Raw genomic sequence first — 23,739 nt, forward strand, 5'->3', positions numbered from 1 at the left:
CCACCAAGGCAAGTATTATTATCCCCACTTTAAGGTTAGGAAAATTAATATTCAGAGAAATTAGGTAACTTGCCAAGGATTCCAAAGCCAGTGGTGTTCTTTCCTCTAAACCAGGAATTTCTCAAAGTGTGTTCCACCGACCAAAAGACCTGAGAGATAGTCCTAGAAAAAAAAAGGATTCCTTGGTCAAATCTCTGAACAGTCCTGCAATAAAGAAAACTGTTCACTTTTATTTAACCCAATGTCTCCCAAACTGATTTGACCAGAGAACCCTTTTACACATATTATTAGTACAATGTAAAATATATGTTCCTGGTTCAGTACACACTTTGGAAAACGCTGCTCTGAGCAGTATTAAATATTACACATCTGACCACTGACTTTTACAGTGTTCCAGACAATCCCTCAATTTATGAACAGCAGATACTCAAAAGTATGTGACATCATTATATACCATTATTTAAAGAATGGATAATATTGTATGTCAATACAAGTCATGAGCAAACAAACTGTTTAGGTGTTTCATCTAAAATAGTGTTTCTCAAACTTGAAAGTGCCTCCTGAATAACTAGGGGTATCTTATTAAAATGCAGATTCTAATTCACTAGGTCTGGAATAGGACCTGAGATTCTGCTTTTCTAACAAGCCTCTCAGATGGTGCCCATGCTACTATGTCTACAGGCCATCTATGGAGTAGAAATCATTAATATTAATGATAACCACTGCAGGGAGAGGGATAAACCACTGGCCCAGTCTTAACTACATCAAAACTGTACAGTTTTTTATTTTTTCAAATTTTCATTTAAATTCTAGCTAATTAACATACAGTGCAATTATTGGTTTCAGGAGAACTCAGTGGTTCATCAATTACATGCAACACCCAGTGTTCAACACAACAAATGCCCTCCATAAAACCCATCACCCATCTAGCCCACCCCCCACCCACATCCCTCCATCAACCCTCATTTTGTTCTCTATCATTAAGTCTCTTATGGTTTGTTTCCCTCTCTTTTTCCCCCTCCCCTAGATTCATATGTTTTGTTTCTTCAGTTCCACACATGAATGAAATCATATGGTATTTGTCTTTCTCTGACTTATTTCGGTTAGCATAATACACTCTAGGTCCATCCACGTTGTTGCGTTGTTGCAAATAGCAAGATTTCAATCTTTTTGATGGCTGAGTAATATTCCATTGTGTGTGTGCGCGCGCGCGCGCAATGTGTGTGTATACACCACATCTTTATCCATTCATCAGCTGGCTATTGTTTATAGTTTTTAAAATTCTTTACAAAAACAGGTAATAACCGTATATGCACATGACACAAAATTCAAAAAGCACAAAAAATGCTGTAAAGTTAAAGTTGTCTCCTTTCTGCCCTAACTCCAGTACTCTAGTCTCCTTCCCCAAAAAACAATTGTTTCCAATTTCTTGTTTATCATTCCAGAAATATTCTGAGTACAGAGGACCTATTTATTTTCCCACTAAAATATATCATACAGTTCATTCTATATAGGTGGAAAGTGCCCATTTCCTGTGGTACTTCAAAAAGGTCTAGATTCTAGAGCTCCAACTCTGATTTAGCAGGTAAAGCCTGGTCCCGGGGTGGGAGGAGGGAGAGAGGGAAGAAGAGAAGGAGAGGGAGGAAGGGAGCAAGAGGAAGGAGGAGAGGGAGAAGGGAGGGAGAGTATGTGTGTTGGTTTTAAATTCCATAGATACTCTAATATGTAGTCAAGGTCAAAAAGTATGGATGGAAAACAGATCACTTCCACTTGGATTTTTCCATTTTGGTCTCACAAGCACTAAATTCCACAAAATGAACTCATAATCATATCTCCCAAATAGCTCCTCATTCCTTCTATTTTCAGTAATGGTATTCTCTCAATCATACAGAAATGAAATTTTGGCATTATCCTTCCTTACCAACTCTGTCCTTCAATTATTACTATATCCTTATTGTATCCTAGCAATTCTTTTTTAAACTCTCCAATTTAATTCTTCCATATACTGCCTGCCACATCTGCCACCCCAATATCCTATTCTGCCTAACATCAGATTCTGCTGTTTATTTGTCCTACCAGGTTGTAAGCATATTCACAAATCCCACCATGAATACAGGCATGTCATCTATACATCCTACCCTCTTCTAAATTTTCACAGCATTTTACTTCTTTCACTACACTTACTTTTCTCTTTAAGTACAGGAATAAAGGATTACAGTGTAAAGAGGTTAAGAGCTCAGGTTCTGGAATCACCAATGTGAGGCTGAATCATGATTCTGGCACATACTAAGCTGTGAGACCCTTGGACAAATTAACTGACTTCTCTGAGCCTCAAGTTTCTTCATCTGTAAAAAAGTTAGTAATAGCTACCTCACAGACCAATCATAAATGAAATACCAGTAATGCAGATCAGATAGTTAACACAGGGCCAGGCACAGGGTAAATGCTCAATACTAGCTGCTATTATGTTTGTCATCTCCCTTCCTACACCATCAGCAATCTGTAAACAAATACTATGTCTTGTTAACTTTTGTATTCCCTACAGCACTAAGCACGATGCCTTACATTATTAAAGGAGTTTAATAAAACCATGTATTTTGCAACTGAGTGGTTATCACTCTTGAATCAAAAACTTTTAATATCTCCTCACCTGGGTTCAAATTCTGCCCTCCAATTTTAACTATGTGGACTTGGGCATGTATAATCTTACCTGGTTTATGGACTAAATGAGATATGGAAAGCATTAACATGGTGCTTACCACATAACAAACACCCTAAATTGTAGCTATTATTTCTATGAGGTAAAACTACTTTACTCAATATACTACAACCAATTACACCACTGTATCAACTTTTAACACACAAACCAATGTTACATTTTATTTTTTTTTTTAAGATTTATTTATTTATTTCAGAGACAGCAAGAGAGTACAGATGGGGGAGGGGCAGAGAAAGAGAGAGTCTCAAGCGACTCCACACTGACCACAGAGCCCAGCACGGGGCTTGATCTCATGACCCTGAGATCACTACCTGAGCTGAAACCAAGAGTCAGTCACTCAACCAACTGTGCCACCAGGCATCCCTAATCTTGCATTTTAAAATTCATTTCAAGTTATACATCTTAACTTTTTTATTTATTTATTTTTAAACATTTATTTATTTTAGAGAGCAAGAAACAGCACAAGCAGAAGGGGCGGAGGAAGAGGGAGAGAAAATCTCAAGCAGACTCCACACTGAGCACGAAGCCCGATGTGGGGCTCATCTCACAACCCTGGGATCACAACCTGAAGAAAAACCAAGAGTCAGACACTTAACTTGACTATGCCACCCAGGCGCCCCTTAACTTTGTTTTTTAAAAAGGAAATCCACCCATACATTTCAATATTTAAAATGAAAATAAAGCGTACAATGACAAGTCTCATTCCCAGTTGTATTCTTTCTGTATTTTTGTCATTTTAGTACAAAATAATTTTTTTTTAATTTTCACTTATTTATTTAAGAGAGTCCAAGTGAGAGGGGCAGAGGGAGAGGGAGAGAGAGAAGCCCAAGCAGACTCTCCGCTGAGTACACAGCCCTGTGCAGGGCTCAATCCCAGGACCCCAAGATCATGACCTGAGCCAAAACCAAGAGTTGGATGCTCAACCAACTGTGCCACCCAGGCACCCCAGTACAAAATAATTTTTTTTAGAAGATTTTATTTATTTATTTGACAGAGACACAGAGAGAGAGGGAACACAAGCAAGGGGAGCAGCAGGCAGAGAGAGAGGGAGAAGCAGGCTCCCCGCTGAGCAGGGAGCCCGATGCGGGGCTGGATTCCAGGACCCTGGGATCATGACCTGAACCGAAGGCAGCTGCTTAACCAACTGAGCCACCCAGGCGCCCTTACAAAATAATTTTTAATCATATATCCTTTCTTTCATCTATATTCAACAATTGAACTGTTTTGTTTTATTTCTTTACTTAGCTTTTCTTTTCCTGAACCATTTAAAAATAAATCGCAAAGATCATGAGAGTTTACCTTGTGTATACTTCATCATGTAAAAAAATGGTAACATTTAAGATCGTTAAAAACAGCCTTTTTTTCCCCCCTTTTTTAACAGGAAAGCCCATTTTTGTTTTTACTGGAGGCTGAAGTGGCACATGACAATTCATAAAATGGCTTCAGAGGTAGGGGGTAGAAGGGACACAAAAAATAAACTGGGGTGGGACTAAAACAACCAGGAGGAGGTACAGGAGCTGGTTCCTTGTCAGCCTGATTTAGGGAAAGGAGTTGGTGACTCTGAACAAGGACGGAACCCTTCCTTCAACCCTTAGTAGGGGACAGAGGAAAAAAACCAAAAGACTGTAGCTTTGGCCCTCCTGAGCCTCAAGGAAAAAGGGGAAAAGCCATTGTTTTGATGTCATAAGTTATGGGAAAGTAGGGGGAAAGAGGGTGCTGGGTAGGGTAGAAGTTAATTGGAAAAACTAGCAGATACCAGATGGTAGCTCTGGGTGTCCTTTGAGTTGGGAGTTGGAATGACTCCCTTATGGTGGTGGGGTCCCCACTGTTGATGGTGGGCTGAGGTCTCCTGGTCTGTGGGCTGCCTGGATGCAGGCAGCTGTTGCCATCACCGCTGCGAGGAGGGGCAGTTCCGTGAGTCCTGGGGCTCAGGATGGGAACCATCAGTGCAGCCTTAGCTGGGCGTGGTCTTGCCATCCCCACCTTCTGTGATAGGCCGTTGGGGACGGAAAGGCCTTCAGTACCTGGGCTAACATCTGGTGGAAGAACCCATTATTTCCCTGCCAACTATGCCAGGCAGAAGTGCCAACAACTGGTACTTATTACATACTTCAGTAATAAACTGTTTTTTTAGGGGATGGGGAGGACACAAAATTCAAGAATTCAAAGCAGGAAAAATAAAAATCTTTTATTTATTTATTTATTCCAGAGAGGGAGGGAGGGAAGGAGAGAGAGAGAATGTGGGGGAGGGGGAGCAGGGGGAGAAGGAGAGAGAATCTCAAGCAGACTCCACTCTGAGCATGAAGCCCAATGCAGGGCTTGATCCGAGCACCCTGAGATCACACTGAGCCAAAACCAAGAGTCAGATGTTTAACCAACTGTGCCACCCAGGCACCCCAGGAAAAATAAAAATCTTTTTTTATCCAAAAAATAAACAAAAGCATTTACTGAGTTCCTTGGAGGCTAAAAAAAATGTGTACTTTTATGCTTCTGATTAGTACATCATTGAACAGAGGACAATCAATGAGATGACAGTCACTGCTTTTAGTTTCAAATATATGTTAATACCTGGGCGACAAGGGCAGTGGAGCCATAAAAGAATCTTCCTAATCTCCTGACCTGAAATTAAGTTAAGGGCCAACTGAGAAAGTAGGCAGACTATATAGGCTTATATGAACTGCCACTTATATGGCAGTTCACAGAATAATTCCTTAGATATGTAGGTGTTCTGTACCCACTCAGAGTCTTATAGATAGTGGGTACTTAATTTTTATTGAATAGATATGATACCATGAGACGTTAGGAGAACAGTGCTTCTCCCCATTTCTTGATTTTTTTCTATATGAAAAGAAATTAAGTACTGTTAATTCCTGAGGTGGGGTGATGTATTTGATTAGTACATCAAGAGAAAATAAAGTGGGGACATTTAACACCACTCCACCCTTCCTCCTCTTGGGCTTAGGCTTGCCTATAGAGAACAAGACAGTAAGCGTTCTTCTCGGCCCTAGTCAAGCCTCGTCTGGACTGGGATCTGCCTAATTCTGGGATTCTTCTGAAACTATTTGGCTCTGTCCTCTAAGCAACTTAAATTAATAAGAAAAGTGATATTTTAGCCTCCATCTGTCTATGTATGAAAAGGGATGACATTTACTGGGAACCTCAACAGAAAACAGTAAAACCAACCTTTTTCTATTTAACAGCTCTTTCTCTTATTCTTTTTTCCCTCATCAGTGTGACTAATAAGCAGTAGAATTAGCAGAGAAAAGGAACCAAGAGAAAACTCTTAAGTACCCTTACTGCCAATCTTCTCACTATACAGAAAAACCAAACAGCATGTATATAGTAGGTTGTCAAACTTGATGAATGAATAAGATAACTGGAATATTTTAAGGCATCAATATTCAAATTGTCTGTTCAAGACCTAAATTAAAGACATGCCAAAAGTATAAAAACTCTTCTGAACTTCATTTTTATTCCAGAAACATACTTAACAGAATGTGATCCTTTTAATTTTCTACTAACTTAAAACAAATGAAATCACAATTGGTGGTATTAAATGAGATAATTTTGTGTGCCTAAAATGCAAATATCAGTTCAAATCCACAAATCTTCTGGTCTTTAATAATTTTGTAAATAAAAATGTTCATTCTTTGCATTTCTCTACAAAATGCTAAATTCCAATATTTCATACGTTTAAAATAAAAAAGTAATTTTTTTCATGGTCTTAGTTGTAGTAACCAGTGAACAATATATGAGCAAAGCTCTACTATATACCAAAGACTAGAAACAGATTATTCATTTGTATCTCAGGAACTTCATATGAACACTGTTACTCAATGCAACATTTTAAAGTAAGTACAAGAAATATTTAAAACACTACTAAAAATGCAAGAATATTTAGGCAAAACATTAAATGCTAACGGTTAGTTTTTACTATTCAAAGGAGAACAGACTGGGTATAGATACACAGGTGATACTCACAAAATTTTAACCCATTAATGAATTCTAATTCTCTTAGATCTAAATCTTCCTTCAATATAGTCAGTGAAGTTTTAAGGCTTACCTTCTTCTGTTTCTACTGGCTGTTGAGACAGAATTTTAAGAAGAACTGGGTTTTTCCACACCCCTTCCTTGGTAACATGAACCAATATTTGTAGGTTATTATTCCCAAATTCCAATAATGCATCATGTGACTCCTAAAACAAAAACAGCACATCCAGAAAACAGGCTAATAAGCAACATAAAAAAGAGTTTTGCCTTTTCAATGTATCTGAACATCTATAAAAGGAACTATTATCTTGCATTTCCTAAAAAGAAATAAGCAAGAAAAAAAACCTATCCTCAAAGCTTTGTGAATTGTTACTATTTTCTTTTTCTTCTTTTAAGATTTTATCTATTTATTTGACAGAGAGGGAACACAAGCAGGGGGAGCTGGAGAGGGAGAAGCAGGCTCCCCGCTGAGCAGGGAACCCGATGCGGGGCTCAATCCCAGGACGCTGGGATCATGACCTGAGCTGAAGGCAGATGCTTAACGACTGAACCACCCAGGCGCCCCTATTACTATTTTCTTTAAAAAATGAAACCAGGGTGTTTTCACTAAATTAAAGGGCACCTTTAAAATGTTTTCTTAAATTCTCCTTAGGTAAAATTTTCACCACAATTCAATTTACAACCTCACATTACTAAATTATTTTAAGGCCACTGTTCAGCTTTCTTTTAAAGGATTCTGCAGTACTCACAAAGACAACCTATTCCTTCTAATAGAAATATTACTTAATGAGGCCAATTGATACATTTTTTCATTGTTTAAATTCTTCTATCAAATGACTTTTTAAATGAACAGTGGCTCTATATAAAATGTCATGGTAAGTCTAAGTTATTGGCTATCATTCTATGTCCTCAGAAAACAAAATATAATTGTCAATAGTTTGTTCTTTAAAATATTTATGTACACAAAGGGTCAGGAGAAAGGGGTCAGAAATCTAACTTGACATAAAAGATTAAGTATATGTCTCCACTGTCCTCTATTACTAGTGAGGATTATTGGTTGTTCCCATCTTTTAAAATTTTAATGTGTTTTCTCTTACTTTAGAATGCTGAAATTCTCAAGAAACATAAGCTCCCATTTACAGCAATATTCTCTGGAAAATATAAGTTAATGATGTCCACAGACCTAAGAATATAATCTTATAGCCACTTAAGTGAAATATAAGAAATAAAATTCATTTTTTCCCTTAACTTTAATGTCAAAATTATAGGTTTTTAACACACGCACTCCCAATGTGCTGAGTTACCTTCTGCAGAGAAAGGGTTTAAAATTGAGAATTGACACAGAAAGTGCTATTTCCAATTAACAGTTTACTAACAGCAGTATTTAACCGACGCTGCAATTTTCCCTTTAAGGGCTTGAACTGTCCTCAGGCTTCTTTCTCCTTAACTTAGGCTGACAGGCATTTATTCTACAGTGAAGATGAAGATTCCATGTAAAAATTTCAGAATTTGCAGTGTCTGATTACCTTATATGTAATATTTGACCTGTGTCATCACACTTTGGCAGAAAATAGTACTATCCACCATGATCACAGAAACTAAAATAAAAGACCACAGTCTGGGTTAAAAATAAAAGCAGCTTTCTATTTTTCATCTGTTCAAAATACAGTATATTCTGCATAAGAATGATGTGTATAATCCTTTGTTACCAACAGGTATATGTAATAGCAATGTTACTTTTAAAGGGTAATACTTAAGTCTTTAAAAACTATGGTAGAGGGTGCCTGCGTGGCTCAGTCGGTTAAGTGTCTGCCTTTGGCTCAGGTCATGATCCCAAAGTCCTGGGATCGAGGCCCACATCCGGCTCTCTGCTCAGCGGGGAGTCTGCTTCTCCCTCTCACTCTCCCTTTCTCAAATAAATAAAAAAATAAAATCTTAAAAAAAAAAAACTATGGTAGAATTTTAAAAATCATTTCAAAACTTAAATTTGTTTTTTTTTTTAAGGTAAAAAAATATACGAGTCCACATCTTGAAATCTACGATACAGAAATACCAGCACAAGAAGTTCACTTTAGCACTATTTACAATAAATAACAAATATTTGGCAAAATAATTTACGGTGCAACCACATAACAGAAGCACAGGCATTCCAAATAAGGGAGAACTATACATACAAACTTATTCATCTGTGATAAAATTAGGTTTAAAAAAGTTGCAAAAAATAGGATCTCATTTTTGTTTATTAGAAAATCCATTTCAGGATATATTTTCATATCCATAGGTAAAAGACCCGGAAGGGTTACACAAGCTGAGAACAGTGAATGAGAGGGTTCTCTCTGTGGCCTGCTGTGATAAAACTATTCTCTGACCAAAACTTTCCTCAAAACTATCTGCTGCCTTGTCCATCTATCACTAAAATAACGAAACTTCAGGGTTTTAACCTTTTAGATTTCAACAGGGACCATGTCTTACATTTATCTGTACCTCTACTGCATTTATTTTATTGAACACATATTCAAAAATATATCCTGTATGATAAATAGTAGGAAAAGACACACAGGTAGAGGGAAAAGGCAAATATTTTATGCAGGCATACAATCTTAAGAAAATAATAAAGAAATATGACAGTATTCTCTCTGCAAATAATACTATTATAAATAATAGTAACAACCCAAATAAGAATAATGAGATTTGCCCTTCTAGACTGTTGTATGACAGGACAAAACTGGCAGGCCTCAAAACATGGTGTGACAAAATCAGTGTGTTATGTATGAAAGATGATTTTAGCAGTTTTATGAATATGTGAGGAATTAGGATAACATCACAGGGATTAAAATAGGCCAAGGAATTTCTCGGGGCGCCTGGGTGGCTCAGAGGTTGAGCGTCTGCCTTCGGCTCAGGGCATGATCCCAGGGTTCTGGGATCGAGTCCCGCCATCGAGCTCCCTGCTAGGCGGGGAGCCTGCTTCTCCCTCTGCCTCTGCCTCTCTCTCTGACTCTCATGAACAGAATTAAAAAAAAAAAATTTAAAATAGGCCAAGGACACAACCAGAAACAATCCTCTTTTCCCCAAAAAGAAAAAGATTAACATTATTATCATTTCATTTTGGGTTATATATCCCAGAGGAAAGAAGTTTCCAGATAATGAAGTATGTCTGTTAATATTCAAATCCTTACTTGTGCCTACACGACACAGGTCCAGACTACTACACAGTCTGTGTCCTCGAGGAGCAGCTGGCAAAAAGCAAGCTCTGGCTATAAATCTGAGTGTAACTCTGGGCAAGCTCATCAACACTCTCTCCTGTTTCCCTGTTTGTAATGGAGATTCAAATGATCCCTACATTATAAGGTTTGTAATTTGATTATAAGACACAAAACACATAAAACAGTAGAGCAGTATTTAGTACACAGTGATAATGAATGACCGCTATTACCATTGTGTCTATTTTTTAGAATAGTTTTTCTGTCTCTATCAGTAACACGCAAATTTGCCTCCTGTTGTATTTTCCTCCTATCCTACTCTATCCTCCATAAACTTTCTGATGTGCTCACCTATTCAGAAAGCTGATAATCAAGCCAATATGAGAGCCAATGCAGCTCTTCTGTAAGTAAAATGCATGAATAGAATCTATGATGACTATTTTGGCTGTTTGAGAGACTTACAATGCTAGACACAATCCCTGAAGTGTTAGGGGGAAATTACTAGATAAGTGTACTTAGAATGATCCAAATACTGCTACCTTATAACCACATACAATTTTACATTTTTAATAGCTTTATTCTGTCTAAAACTTTGCTTTTGCTTTTAAACTTTGTTTCTGAGTAATGAAAACTTGTGTTGATTCCTAAGCTATATAAAGACTAACAAAACCAAATGAAAGACAAAAGCAATTTTTAACACATCCCTTCATTTGGAAGACCTCTTTCTCAAAATTTCATGAACTTAATATCAATATACAATATACTTGTTTTTCTTCCAAATTTTCCATTTCAGTTTGCTGGGAGAAATTAATTAGGTGTCTTGGATACCTAAACAGTCATCTTTTTTCAGCCCAAATCAACTCACCTGTAGAGACTGAAGGAAGAGTACCCAGACTTCACATGGCAGTTCACTTTCAGACACTGAAAGCAGTAATTCAAAACAACTCCTATAATGTAAAATAATGAAGTCAGGATATAAATGTGGTTATAAGCATAATCAAATACAGTATGACAATGATACTGAATATACATTTTACATTTGTTTAGACTATTTGAAATTTGTTTCTTACTCTTTAAAATTTTCTTCAACATAGTTATATTGGCTTTTCAACTTTAAAAAAGAGAAAAAAGAAAAACCAGGAGGCTTTATAGTTACATTGTGGCTTTAAAACATTTGGTAATAATATATTCCTTTTAGAAAAAATATTCCAAGCAGTTTAGTTTATTAGGGTATAGGAGGGTACTTGAATAGAACCGTTCTGATTCCAGAAGACAAAAACAGGAGCTCATGCTACTGTCAATTCAGCTGATAAAGAGATAAATATATGTAACTGTCATCTACGTAGGTTCTTGTCACTTGCAGAGGAAAAGAAGGATTGGGAAGGCCATTTCTTTACCTCTCAAGATTAGAAGTTATCCTTCCAAACAACTTGTAAACTAAACCAATCTAAAAACTGAATAGCTGTTGTACCTTTTCAATTTGCAGATGAAAATTACGTTAAAGGTGTAATTTTATCTGCTACTAGGCAGCCAAATATTAAAACAGCAGCTAAATTATCATGGACTCAGGGTGGTAATCTTATATATATCCTGATATTTTCTGCTAGTAAAATTATTCTTAGTTCAAATAATGTAATTGAACTGAAAAATTTCATAGTTATTTCCCCTCAAAGACCACTACAGTTTCCAGATACTCTGTTACTTATATTGATCTATACCTAAGGACAGAAAGAAAATGTATCATTCTTGGATGCTAAGCCTGAGTAAAAAGAGACTCTGAAGGCAATTAAAGATTATGCTGATTATGTTTGGCTGGAGCTTCACTTATACTTTATCTCCTGGGAACCAGAGTATGAAGACTCAGAGCAAAGGAAATTTCATTCAAAGGTATGACTTTCGGTGCTCTGAATAACGTGATGTCACAGTAAAGAGAAGTCAGGCAAACATTACAATCTAAAGTACTCAATTTTAACAGTGACTTAAGTACTTAAACTTACAGTACTAATCTGCCAAGAACTAAGAGGACATCTTCACATTCAGTAGTTAAATATGGGCGTGCACTGGCAAAGCTTTGGATGGCAAGTCGATATACCTCCAGAAGATACACCATATGTTCTGAGGCATTCTTGTTGCTTGCATATTGCAATAAGGTCTAAAAAAATAAAATTAAAGTATTAATTAAACAATAAAAACAATAAAACAGACTGTCTTTGTTCTCAAATACACGGTCCCTCCCCTTTTTCTAATAAATGCATACACCTTTTATTTGCCTTTTTAGGCTCTGATTTGTTTAGAGGATTCTATTTTCATCACTTAATGAACTGATTCTGCTGAGTTAAAGAAAAGCCAAAACTGCTCTTTTGACATGAGAATAAATCTAAGAGTAAAGCCATAAAATGTCTATAGCTGTTCTCAATAGAGGTCTGGAGTTTCAATCTCTGAAATTCAGTAATGATGAGTTTCATTAATACATTAAATTGAGCCCCAACCATGTGCCAAGCACTGGGTATCCGAGTATAAGACTATGATCCCTACCTTCTACAAAAAGAGACTTATTCCTGAGTATGATCCTCAGCTCTATAACTTCATAAAATCCATTTTTCCCTGCATACACAGAACTAATTAGGCCTGATTTACACTAACCAATTTATGAAAGAATGATGTTATATTTGTATTTTTAACTAAGTTTATTTTTAAAAATTAACATGTAGGCCAAATGCCAATTTGTTTATAATAAGGGATAGTCATATTACCACACAGAGTACCCCATTATCCATACTGTGGTTATCTAAGACGGTACCTGGTAGTATGAAATCTAAAACAAAGGAAAATGGAATACAATCAAGCCTGATAAACTACATCTGTCCAACACAAGGAATTTGTTCAAATGATGGTGGAAAGCTGGCTTATGTTCTCTCTGGACAATGCTAGAAAATCACTACTGAATTCTTGTTTGGGGATTCTCTAGGTTCCACAGAGTTGTACTCTCTTAATATATATCTTCCTCCTAACAACTGATTAGGTTTTGCTTATGGCCAGTTGATGTATCTAGTTAGGTTACCACTTGAATTACGCATAGGCAGGATACAAGTTTTTTCCTCTACTTTCTGACTGGGTTAGTCCTAACTCTTTGATTGGGGCTAATTCTATAGGAAAGGCTTATTTTCAGAGGGTAACTTTATCTTGAGTGAATTACATGTGACTTGAATTCATTACCCCCTGCCCCTGCCCCAAAATAATGTCTTCAAAAAGTCCTAACTTCTTGTCTTTAATTTTTCTGCCTGAAGCACTACAAATAGCTGTGGTAGCATTGCAGGATTCCACTGGATTTTCTGCAGCTTTAGTTTCCAAACTAACAGTCTCCATATCAGTTCCGATAATTAAGAACAGTCTTGATTACTTAAAAAAAAAAAAAAAAAAGAACCTTAAAGGAAATATATAATAAACAATTACACCATATATAGTAAAAACTGTTAGCTAACACACTGGATTATCTGGTCTTTGCACATCTGAATGATCAAGCCATTTATTTTAGTATATCAATTCAATTAAGTATCTTGCTGCCGTACCACACTTTAGAGATGTGAGCTCCTTCTATATTTTCAGAACAGCATTATGTCCTCATTTAATCAAATTCCAAATTTTAATAAAAAAACTTAATAACACAGGATCATAAAACTCACCCCATAGCAATTCTTTTTGCAGCTAAATGAGTACAGAGAAGGAACACAGAATATGTGCTTATCTGTTATATAAAAATAAGAGTTCACACAATCTCTCAAGAAATTTATTAAAATCTTTGATAGAAACAAAGTCTGTTTCAGGTCAGCGAACTACTTATTGTCTGCACTGGTTAATCTAAAACCAGAGAACTTGACAAATTTATACTCAATACCAGATTTTATGCTCCCTGAGGTCAGATACTATGTGTTATCAATCTTTACAGGCCTAACAATTCTCCACCCACTTCCACCACCACAGAATATTCTCTCAAGTCTGACTAAATGTTTTCTGATCCATTCACCATTTTCTTCACTGGACAAATATTTACGGAGAGCCTACTCTAACCTATGCTAGGTGTTGGGGAGAAAGACATGGGGGGGCCTATCCTCATGGAGCTTTCTGAATGAGTCAATACAGTGTGACAGTTGAAACCACACATGCAAATTAACCAACTGCTGCCTGAAGTATACAAAGAGAAGGGCACAGTGCATACAGATGAGGTGGGTCTTGCCAAGTCCACCTTCCCACTCAGAATGCTCCTGACACCAACCTAGGATCTTCTGACACAGTCATTCCATTAAGACTTCTTCAAGTTACACAATTTCAAAGATTCAATACCTCATGGGTATTTATGTTTACAGCTTGCCCTATACTGATTTATATATTCTTATATTCCTGAATCTTTTCACCCTCATGTGTTAGTCCAAATAAATAGGTCCCCTTTAACATATCCATTATGACATCCTTTGAGCATGTGAAGAATCACTGGAACAATCTTCCTCACTATCACCTTTTTTAAAAAAAATTCAAGATTAAGTTAAATGAATTACAGACATCCAAATAACATTCCATCAGAAGCAGTAAAGAAAAACAGAGGTCTCATTTATCTTTAGAGATTTAAATTTTAGGGGCGCCTGGGTGGCTCAGTCGTTAAGCGTCTGCCTTCGGCTCACGTCATGGTCCCAGGGACCTGGGATCGAGCCCCGCATCGGGCTCCCTGCTCCGCGGGAAGCCTGCTTCTCCCTCTCCCACTCCCCCTGCTTGTGCTCCCTCTCTCACTGTGTCTCTCTCTGTTAAATAAATAAATAAAATCTTAAAAAAAAAAAAAAAAGAAATTTAAATTTTAGACACCAACAAAACTGAAAGGAAAGATAAGTAATAAATAGGGCTCTGGGGCGCCTGGGTGGCTCAGTCAATTAAGTGTCTGCCTTTGGCTCAGGTCATGATCTCAGGGTCCCAGGATCAAGCCCCATGTCAGGCTCCCTGTTAGCGGTGAGTCTGCTTCTCCCTCTCCCTCTGCCCCTCCCCCCTGGCTCTTGTACGCTCAAATAAATAAAATCTTTAATTTTTTTTACAGATTTTATTTATTTATTTGACAGAGAGATAGAGAGCACAAGTAGGCAGAGTGGCAGGCAGAGGGAGAGGGAGAAGCAGGCTCCCCACTGAGCAGGGAGCCGGACGTGGGGCTCAATCCCAGGACCCCAGGATCATGACCTGAGCTGAAGGCAGCCGCTTAACCGACTGAGCCACCCAGGTGCCCCAAAATCTTTATTTTTTTAAGACTTTATTTATTTATTTGAGAGAGAGAGTATGAGAGGGGATAGAGTCAGAGGGAGAAGCAGGCTCCCCACTGAGCTGGGAGCCCAATGTGGGGCTCGATCCTGGGACTCCACGATCATGACCTGAGCTGAAGGCAGATGCTTAACCAACTGAGCCATCCAGGTGCCCCGTCAAATACATAAAATCTTTAAAAAAAAATTAAAATAAATATGACTCCCACAAGTTCATTAGGATTCTACAAAGACCAAATTAATGGCTCCTCTCTTTCAGTTAACTCATTTATTCCACAAAAGCCTTCTATGTAGCAATACTATGCTGAGTACCTGCCCTTTTAGAGCAAGGTATACTGAAAGGTCAAATACATTTATATCTTTATAGATACCATCTTTGTTAATTTTAAACATTTTTACTGGGGTGCTCTCATTCATATCCCAGGCAGATTACCTCTCAAGTCTTTGTTATATACCTCAACTGCCTATTAGACATTTCCATCTGAATGTCCTCAATTCTCAAACTCAATATGTACAAAACAAACATCTTCCCCAGCAAATATGCTCTTCCTCCTATGTTCTATCTGCCTTTTTTCATGAGCGACAGCTAAAAAAAAGTATCTTTGACATCACTGCCCCAAAAGTTTGTTGATTCAACCTCAGAAATACCTTTTTCCTGCCCCTATACTTTATTTCTATAGCCAGTAACCCTGACCAGGCCCCCAACATAGTACTATGGACTCACCTTGACTTATACAATAATTTACTTCTCTAGGCTAAATACCCTCCAGTTCTGTATATGTTTTTTTTTTTTCAAGATTTTATTTATTTGAGAGAATGAGCAAGCGAGAGAGCACAAGCAGCAGGGGAGGAGCAGAGGGAGAGGGAGAAGCAGACTCCCCGCTGAGCAGGGAGCCCAACATAGGGTTGTGGGGCTCGGTCCCAGGACTCCAGGATCATGACCAAGCCGAAGGCAGACACTCAACCGACTGAGCCACCCAGGCACCCCTCTGTATATGTGTTATAATCAGAACATATTTGTACATTAAAAAAAAAAGTAATGCACAAGAAAAAACCTAGAAGGAACTCAACTAAAATGCTAATATGGCTAGCACTGGGATAGTAGTAGCATTATGAACAATTTTGAGTCTTTATATTTTTCTGAACTTCCCAAAGTTTAATGAACATTACTAGGTTTACGATTAGGAGGGGAAAAAAAAATCTCCCCTCATCCGAATTTTTTTTCCTAAAAGATTTTATTTACTTATTTGAGAGGCAGAGTGAGCACAAGTGGGTGAGGAGCAGAGGGAGAGGGAGAAGCAGACTCCCTGCTGAGCAGGGAGCCTGGTGTAGGGCTCATCCCAGGACTCTGGGATCATGACTTGAGCCGAAGGCAGATGTTTAACCAACTGAGCCACCCAGGTGCCCCTCCCCTCATCTGAATTCTTTCTATATTCCTCACTGCATGGATTCAAAGAGATTGGCGGCATCCTATTTTCTAAAACTATCAAAGAGGGAGCATTTCTTTTTTAAGTTTATTTATTTAAAGTAACCTCTACACACAACTTCCTCAAACTCATGACCCCAAGATCAAGAGTTGCATGCTCTTCCAACTGAACCAGCCAGGAGCCCCAAAGAGGGAGCATTTTATAGAATGGTCATATTTTATGTAGAGATGTATCGCAATTTAAAACTCAAAAGGTGAGGCACCTCGGTGACTCAGTCAGTTAAGCGAAGTATCCAACTCTTGATTTCAGTTCAGGTTGTAATCTCAGGGTCTTGGGATTGAGCTATGGGTAGGGCTCCACACTCAGCAGGAAGTCTGAGATTCTCTCCCTCTCCCTCTGCTCCTACTCATGTGTGTGCGTGCTCTCTCTCAAATAAATAAATCTTTTAAAAAATGCCATTAAAAAATAATAATAATAAGTAAAACTCAAATGGTTCAAGACTAATATTCCCAATGGAATACTCATAGTATTTTTAAGCACATGGTATAAGCTAGGCATTCTCCTAGGAGCTTTACATGCTACTAACACAATTTACAACAACCCTGTGAACTAGGTGACTTATTACCAGCCCATTTTAAAAATGAGGAAACAAAGGGGCACCTGGCTGGCTCAGTTGGTAGAGCATGCAAGTCTTGATCTCAGGGTTGTAAGTTCAAGCTCCACGTTGGGTGCAGACATTACTTAAAAATAAAATCTTTTTTTTTTTTTTTTTAAAGATTTTATTTATTTGACAGAGAGAGCGGCAGGCAGAGGGAGAGGGAGAAGTAGGCTCTCGCTGAGCAGGGAGCCCGACACGGGGCTCAATCCCAGGACCCCGGGATCATGAGCTGAGCCGAAGGCAGCTGCTTAACCGACTGAGCCACCCCAGGCACCCCTAAAATCTTTTTTTTTTTTTTTAACGAAAAAACAAAGACACAGAGAGATTAAGTTATTTGCCCAGTCATCCAGTGCTGGATTCAGGATTTAAATTTGAATTCAGGGTCATTTGGCTCCAGAGCCCACACTTCATTGTTTTGCTTCAGGTCTGAGATTCTCAGAATGTACAATTCTACAACTATTTTAAGTGTGCTTTTAAATTCTGCTTTTTTCCCCTTCGCACTATCTTTAATATTTTGCAGCAAGCAGAATCATTAAAGTGACTGCTTCTGGGAAGGTTTTGCGGCAATGGTGCTGATTGACACCCCACATGCTGGTGGTTCACAAAGAAATGAAAAAAGGTATCTGGTATTTATCATTAAAGCTACATGTCCTATGGCAAAAGGAAATTATGTCACTTTTAATAATAGAAGAGGATTTGCATTTTTCAAATTTTGCACATAAAGCGAGAAACCTTACTGATTTTAATTTCTCAACACATCAAAAGTCCCAGAATTAAATATATTTGAGTAAAATGTGACCGCACCATGACAAACAGGCTTCCAGCAAGACTAAGTTCGGTTTCTGAAATATGGGTCAAGTTTGAATAAGCAAAAGTAAGAGGAACAGGACTCTAAATAGCAATGTTGAACAAAGTCAGAAATGACTAAAACAAATGGGGTCCAATGGTGACAAGACTTAACATCATTCAGTGAGGTTTCCCATAAAGAGACTAAGCCTGGTGTGAGATGAAAAAGAAGGGGAGGAAAATGGCTGGCTGCTCACACACAGAAGGTGGCTAAAGTCAACTAAAACCTTTAAGTCTTTCACATATGTTGCTATTGGGCCCCACCTCACACTTTCCATACTGGTTATAGTTGGTTTTTTAAACCCAGAAATATGACTTACTACTCTATCGTACTTACCTAATTCATCCATCCTGATTAAATTTCATTGGATTCAGTCCATCATCTCAGCCTACCAAGATTATTTTTAGATACTGATTCTGCCATAAGATTTAACTATACTTTCTTAAATCATTTCATTTTGAATTCTAACAGAATTTTATTGTTCTGTCATAAAACTAGTATCACTTACTGTTTAAAAAATAGAGAGATGGAGAAGTAGAAATAAAAATATCAAGGGGCGCCTGGGTGGCTCAGTTGGTTAAGCGACTGCCTTCGGCTCAGGTCATGATCCTGGAATCCCGGGATCGGGTCCCGCATCGGGCTCCCTGCTCGGCGGGGAGTCTGCTTCTCCCTCTGGCCCTCCCCCCTCTCATGTGCTCTCTCTCATTCTCTCTGTCTCAAATAAATAAATAAAATCTTTGAAAAAAGAAACTTAAAAAAAAAAAAAAGAAATAAAAATATCAAGAATCCATACTACCATCCAGGTAATACACCACTGTTAACAGATAATATTAAGTTTGAGAGGTTTTTATAATGCCTAAATAGAAGCATTTTAGTGGAATTATACTACACATTATTTTGTAAAATTTTCTCCAACCTCAGTATGTTATAGCTGCACAGCCTTGTATGTGGCACCACAATTTATTACCGAATTCTCTGTTTCTGGACATTATGGTTTTAACTTTGCATTATTATAATGTTGAAAGCACTGCTCTAACTTCTTCCATGTATCCATGACAATTTTCTCAGAATAATATCCTATGAATGGAATTGCTGGGTCAAAGGATGCATTATTTTTAAGGCTTCACATAGTGCCAAATTCTGCTCCAGAAAATGTTCCAATTTACATTCCTATTATTAGTATTAAGACAGTGACAGATTGGAAGCTGTCAAAATTATTGTATATTACAATCTAAATACAATTTTTTGAGCATCAACTGGATAGGGGAAATACAATTATTGTGTTTATTCAACTTACAATCCTTACTGGTGAAGTTGAGTAAAATTTTCATATATTTCTTTTATGAGATCATCTTAAAAATTACCATAGCATCTATAAGGTATCTTCATCTGAGTTATCAATAACAGTAAGGAAGAGAGCTTGGATGAGGACAGCTCCAAAAGTTAACTTTAATCTTCCAAAAAAAAATCAAAGAGGAAGAAACACTCTCTAATTCATTCTATGAAGCCAGCATTATTCTGATACCAAAGCCAGAAAAAGACTACAAGAAAACTACATAGCAATATCCCTTAGAAGCACTGATTTTAAAAAAATCAACAAAATACTAGTAAACTAATATCAATGGCATATTAAAATAGATTAGATACCATGACGAAGTGGGATTTATTCCTAGAATGCAGGGATGGTTCAGTGCATGAAAATCAATCAATGTAAACTACATTAACAGAATAAAGGGAAAAACCCACACAAGATCACTTCAATTAATGGAGAAAGGGTATTTGAAAAATTCAACAACTTTTCAAGATAAAAAACAGTCAACAAACAAGGAATAGAAGAAAACTATCTCAACATAATATAGATCCTTAGATGAAAAACCCACAGCTATCATTTTACTCAATGGTGAGACTGAAAGCTTTTCCTTTAAGATCGGGGAAAAAAGGGATGGCCTGGATGGCTCAGTCGGTTAAGCATCTGCGTTTGGCTCAGGTCATGATCCCAGGGTCCTGGGATTGAGTCCCACATTGGGCTCCTTGCTCAGTGGGGAGCCTACTTCTCCCTCTGCCTGCCACTCCCCCTGCTTGTGCTCTCTGACAAATAAATAAAATCTTTAAAAAAAAAATGCCCACTTTCATCACTTCTATTCAACGCAGTACTGGAAGTCCTAGTGAGAGCAATTAGGCAAGAAAAAGAAATAAAAGGCCCAAATTTGAGAGAAAGTAGAAGTACTACTGCTTGCAAATAACATGATTGTATATGCAGAAAATGATAAAGATTCCACATTAAAAATAAACAATGAGAATAAACAAATTCAGCAAACTTGCAGGATACAAAATCAACACACAAAAATCAGCTGATTTTTATACACTAACAATGAATAATCTGAAAAGGAAGTACCATTCCATTTATAGTAACATCAAAAATACACTTAGGAATAAACTTAACCAAAGAGACTCGCACACTGAAAACTACAAAACTGCTGAAAGAAATGAAAGAAGACACAAATAAATGGAAAGACATGACACGGAAATGTTCACAGACTGGAAGACTTACTATTGTTAAGATGCCAATACTACCCAAAGCAATCTACAGATTCAATGCAATCCCTATCAAAATCTCAATCACTTTTTTTTGCAGAAATAGAAAAATCCATCCCAAAATTGTTATGGAATCTCAAGGAACCCTGAATTGCCAAAACAATCTTGAAAAGAAGAACAAAGTTATAGATCTCACATTTCCTGATTTCAAAATTTACTACAAAGCCACATTAATCAAAACAGTGTATACTGGCATGAAGACAGACAGACCAATGGAATAGAGAGCCCAGAAATAAATCCTTACATGTACAGTGAGTTTCCACAAGGGTGTCAATACCACTCAATGAGAGAAAGGACAGTCTTCTCAATAAACAGTGTTGAGAAAACTAGGTACCCATATACAAAAGAATTAATTAGACTCTTACCCTAGACCATATACAAAAATTAACTCAATACAGATGTAAGAGCTAAAAACTCTTAGAAGAAAACAGGGGAAAAGCTTCATGACATTGGATTTGACAATGATTTCTTTTTTTTTTTTTTTTTGGTAAGATTTTATTTATTTATTTGAGAGAGAGAATGAGATAGAGAGAGCATGAGAGGGGGGAGGGTCAGAGGGAGAAGCAGACTCCCCGCCGAGCAGGGAGCCCAATGCGGGACTCGATCCCGGGACTCCAGGATCATGACCTGAGCCGAAGGCAGTTGCTTAACCAGCTGAGCCACCTAGGCGCCCTTGACAATGATTTCTTGAGTAAGATATCAAAGTATGGATGACAAAAGTAAAAAACAAATTGGACTATATCAAAATTTAAAACTTTTATACACCAAAGGACACTATCAACATGCTAAAAAGGCAATCCAAAGAACAGGAGAAAATATTTGCACATCATATATTTGCTAAGGGATTGATATCCAAGATATATAAAGAAGCCTTAAAATTCAACAATAAAAAATCAAACAACCCAACTAAAAATGGGCAAAGGATTTGAAAAGGCATTTCTCCAAAGAAGATACACAAATGGCCAAAAAGCACATAAAAACATGTTGAACATCACTAATTAAGAAATGCAAATCGGGGGTGGCACACCTGGGAGGCTCAGTCAGCTGAGTGCCTGACTCATGATTTCAGCTCAGGTCATGATCTCATGGGTCATGAGATCAAGCCCTGGATTGGGCTTCACACTCAGTGGGGCAGTCTGCTTCAGATTCTCTCTCTCTCTCTCCCCCTGCCCCTCCTCCTGCTCATGCTCACTCACACTCTCTCTTGCTAAAATAAATAAATAAATCTTTAAAAACAAATTAGAAGAAGAAATGCAAATCAGGGACACCTGGGCAGCTCAGTCGGTTAAGCGTCCCAACTCTCAGTTTTGGCGCAGGTCATGATCTCAGGGTCATGAGATCGAGCCCTGAATCGGATCCATGCTCTCAGTGCTGAGTCTCCTTGAGATGCTCTTTCTCCCTCTCCCTCTGTCCTTCCCCCACACTTGTGCTCTCTCTCTGAATAAATAAATAAAATCTTTAAAAAAATGCAAATCAAAATCACAATGAGATAACCACTTCATACCCATTAGGATGCCTATTATCAAACAACAAAACAAACCAAAAACAGAAAATAACAAGCACTGGCAAGGAAATGGAGAACGTGGAACGCCTGTGTGTTGCTGGTGGGAATGTCAAATGGTGCAGCCACTGTGGAAAATGTCATGGTTGTTCCTCCAAAAATTAAAACAACTACCATATGATCCAGTATCCACTTTTGGATATATATCCAAAACAATCAAAAGCAGGCACATGATGAGGTATTCGTACCCATGTTCATCGCAGCATTATTTACAATAGCCAAAAGGTGGAAGCAACCCAAGAATCCATCAACAAATCGTAGTATGAACATACAATGGAATATTATTCAGCCTTAAAAATGAAAGGAAACTTGGGACACCTGGGTGGCTCAGTCGGTTAAGTTTCTGACTCTTGGTTTCGGCTCAGGTTATGATCTCAGGGTTGTGAGACTGAGCCCCGCGTGGGGCTCTGTCGGCACTCAGGGCAGAATCTGCTTGAGTTTCTCTCTCCCTCTGCTTCTGTTCCTACCCCCACTCTCTCTCTCTAAGATAAATCTTCTTTAAAAAAGGAAATTTGAGGGACGCCTGCGTGGCTCAGTTGCTTAAGCGTCTGCCTTGGGCTCAAGCCATGATCCCAGGGTCCTGGGATCAAGTCCCACATTGGGCTCTTTGCCTAGCGGGGAGCCTGCTTCTCCCTCTGCCTGCTCTGCCTGCCACTCCCCCTGCTTGTGCTCTCTCTCTCTGACAAATAAATAAATAAACAAACAAACAAATAAATAAATAAAATCTTAAAAAGAAAAAAAAAGGAAATTTGACACATGCTACAACATGGATGAATCTTGAAGACATTATGCTAAGTAAAATTAGCAAATCACAAAGAGACAAATAATGTATGTTTCCACTCATATGTGGTACCACAGTCAAATTCTTAGAGACAGAAAGAAGTATGGTTGTTAGAGGCTGGATAGAGGGAGGAATGGGGAATTAGCGTCTAACGGTTCAGAGTTTTGGTTTGGGAAGATGAAAATGTTCTGGATATGAATGGTGGTGATGGTATCATATCAATGGAATATACTTAACACCAGTGAATGTATACTTAAAAAAGCTTAAAATGGTAAATTTTATATTATGCCCACTTCACTACAATTTAAAAAGCACCCCAAAAAAGAGTCAACTTTATGTCTTGAGATTTTCGATTAGCAACTTTCAAGAAACATAAGTGGGTGAGCATACAACAGGAAGATGGTGAGAAGGAGAGGATAAATTCAAACATCTCCCATTTCTGCTTTAGTGCATTATCATTAATAAAAGGATTGATCTAGAATACTTTTTAAGTTTGGAGATTTTAAAATCCAAGCTTTATCACACTGGTGAAAAGTATTACAATTCAGACGTAGCTGTATAAAATAGTGAAATAATATGCCCTGTGGCTATGCATTCAAACCTCTTACCCTCATCATTTGCCAGCTAACCTCTCTGGGTCTCAATTACTTTAAAATCAGTCAACTGA

General features: G+C 37.8%; 1 protein-coding gene across 1 annotated transcript in view; it reads right to left on the reverse strand.

Annotated features, from left to right (window-relative positions):
• Nucleotides 1–23,739, reverse strand: part of RLF (RLF zinc finger) — an 86,460-nt gene that overhangs the window by 40,427 nt on the left and 22,294 nt on the right. The window contains exons 2-4 of the mRNA XM_045897986.3: nt 11,907–12,061; nt 10,775–10,856; nt 6,783–6,915 (exon numbers count right to left, since the gene is read on the reverse strand). Of these exons, the coding sequence (XP_045753942.1) occupies nt 6,783–6,915; nt 10,775–10,856; nt 11,907–12,061 (370 nt within the window). The remainder of the gene's footprint in view (nt 1–6,782; nt 6,916–10,774; nt 10,857–11,906; nt 12,062–23,739) is intronic.

The sequence above is a fragment of the Mirounga angustirostris genome, unplaced genomic scaffold, assembly GCF_029215605.1.
Source record: "Mirounga angustirostris isolate CCGP_5_RB_7025 unplaced genomic scaffold, mMirAng1.0.hap1 SCAF_4, whole genome shotgun sequence".
Taxonomy (NCBI): domain Eukaryota; kingdom Metazoa; phylum Chordata; class Mammalia; order Carnivora; family Phocidae; genus Mirounga; species Mirounga angustirostris.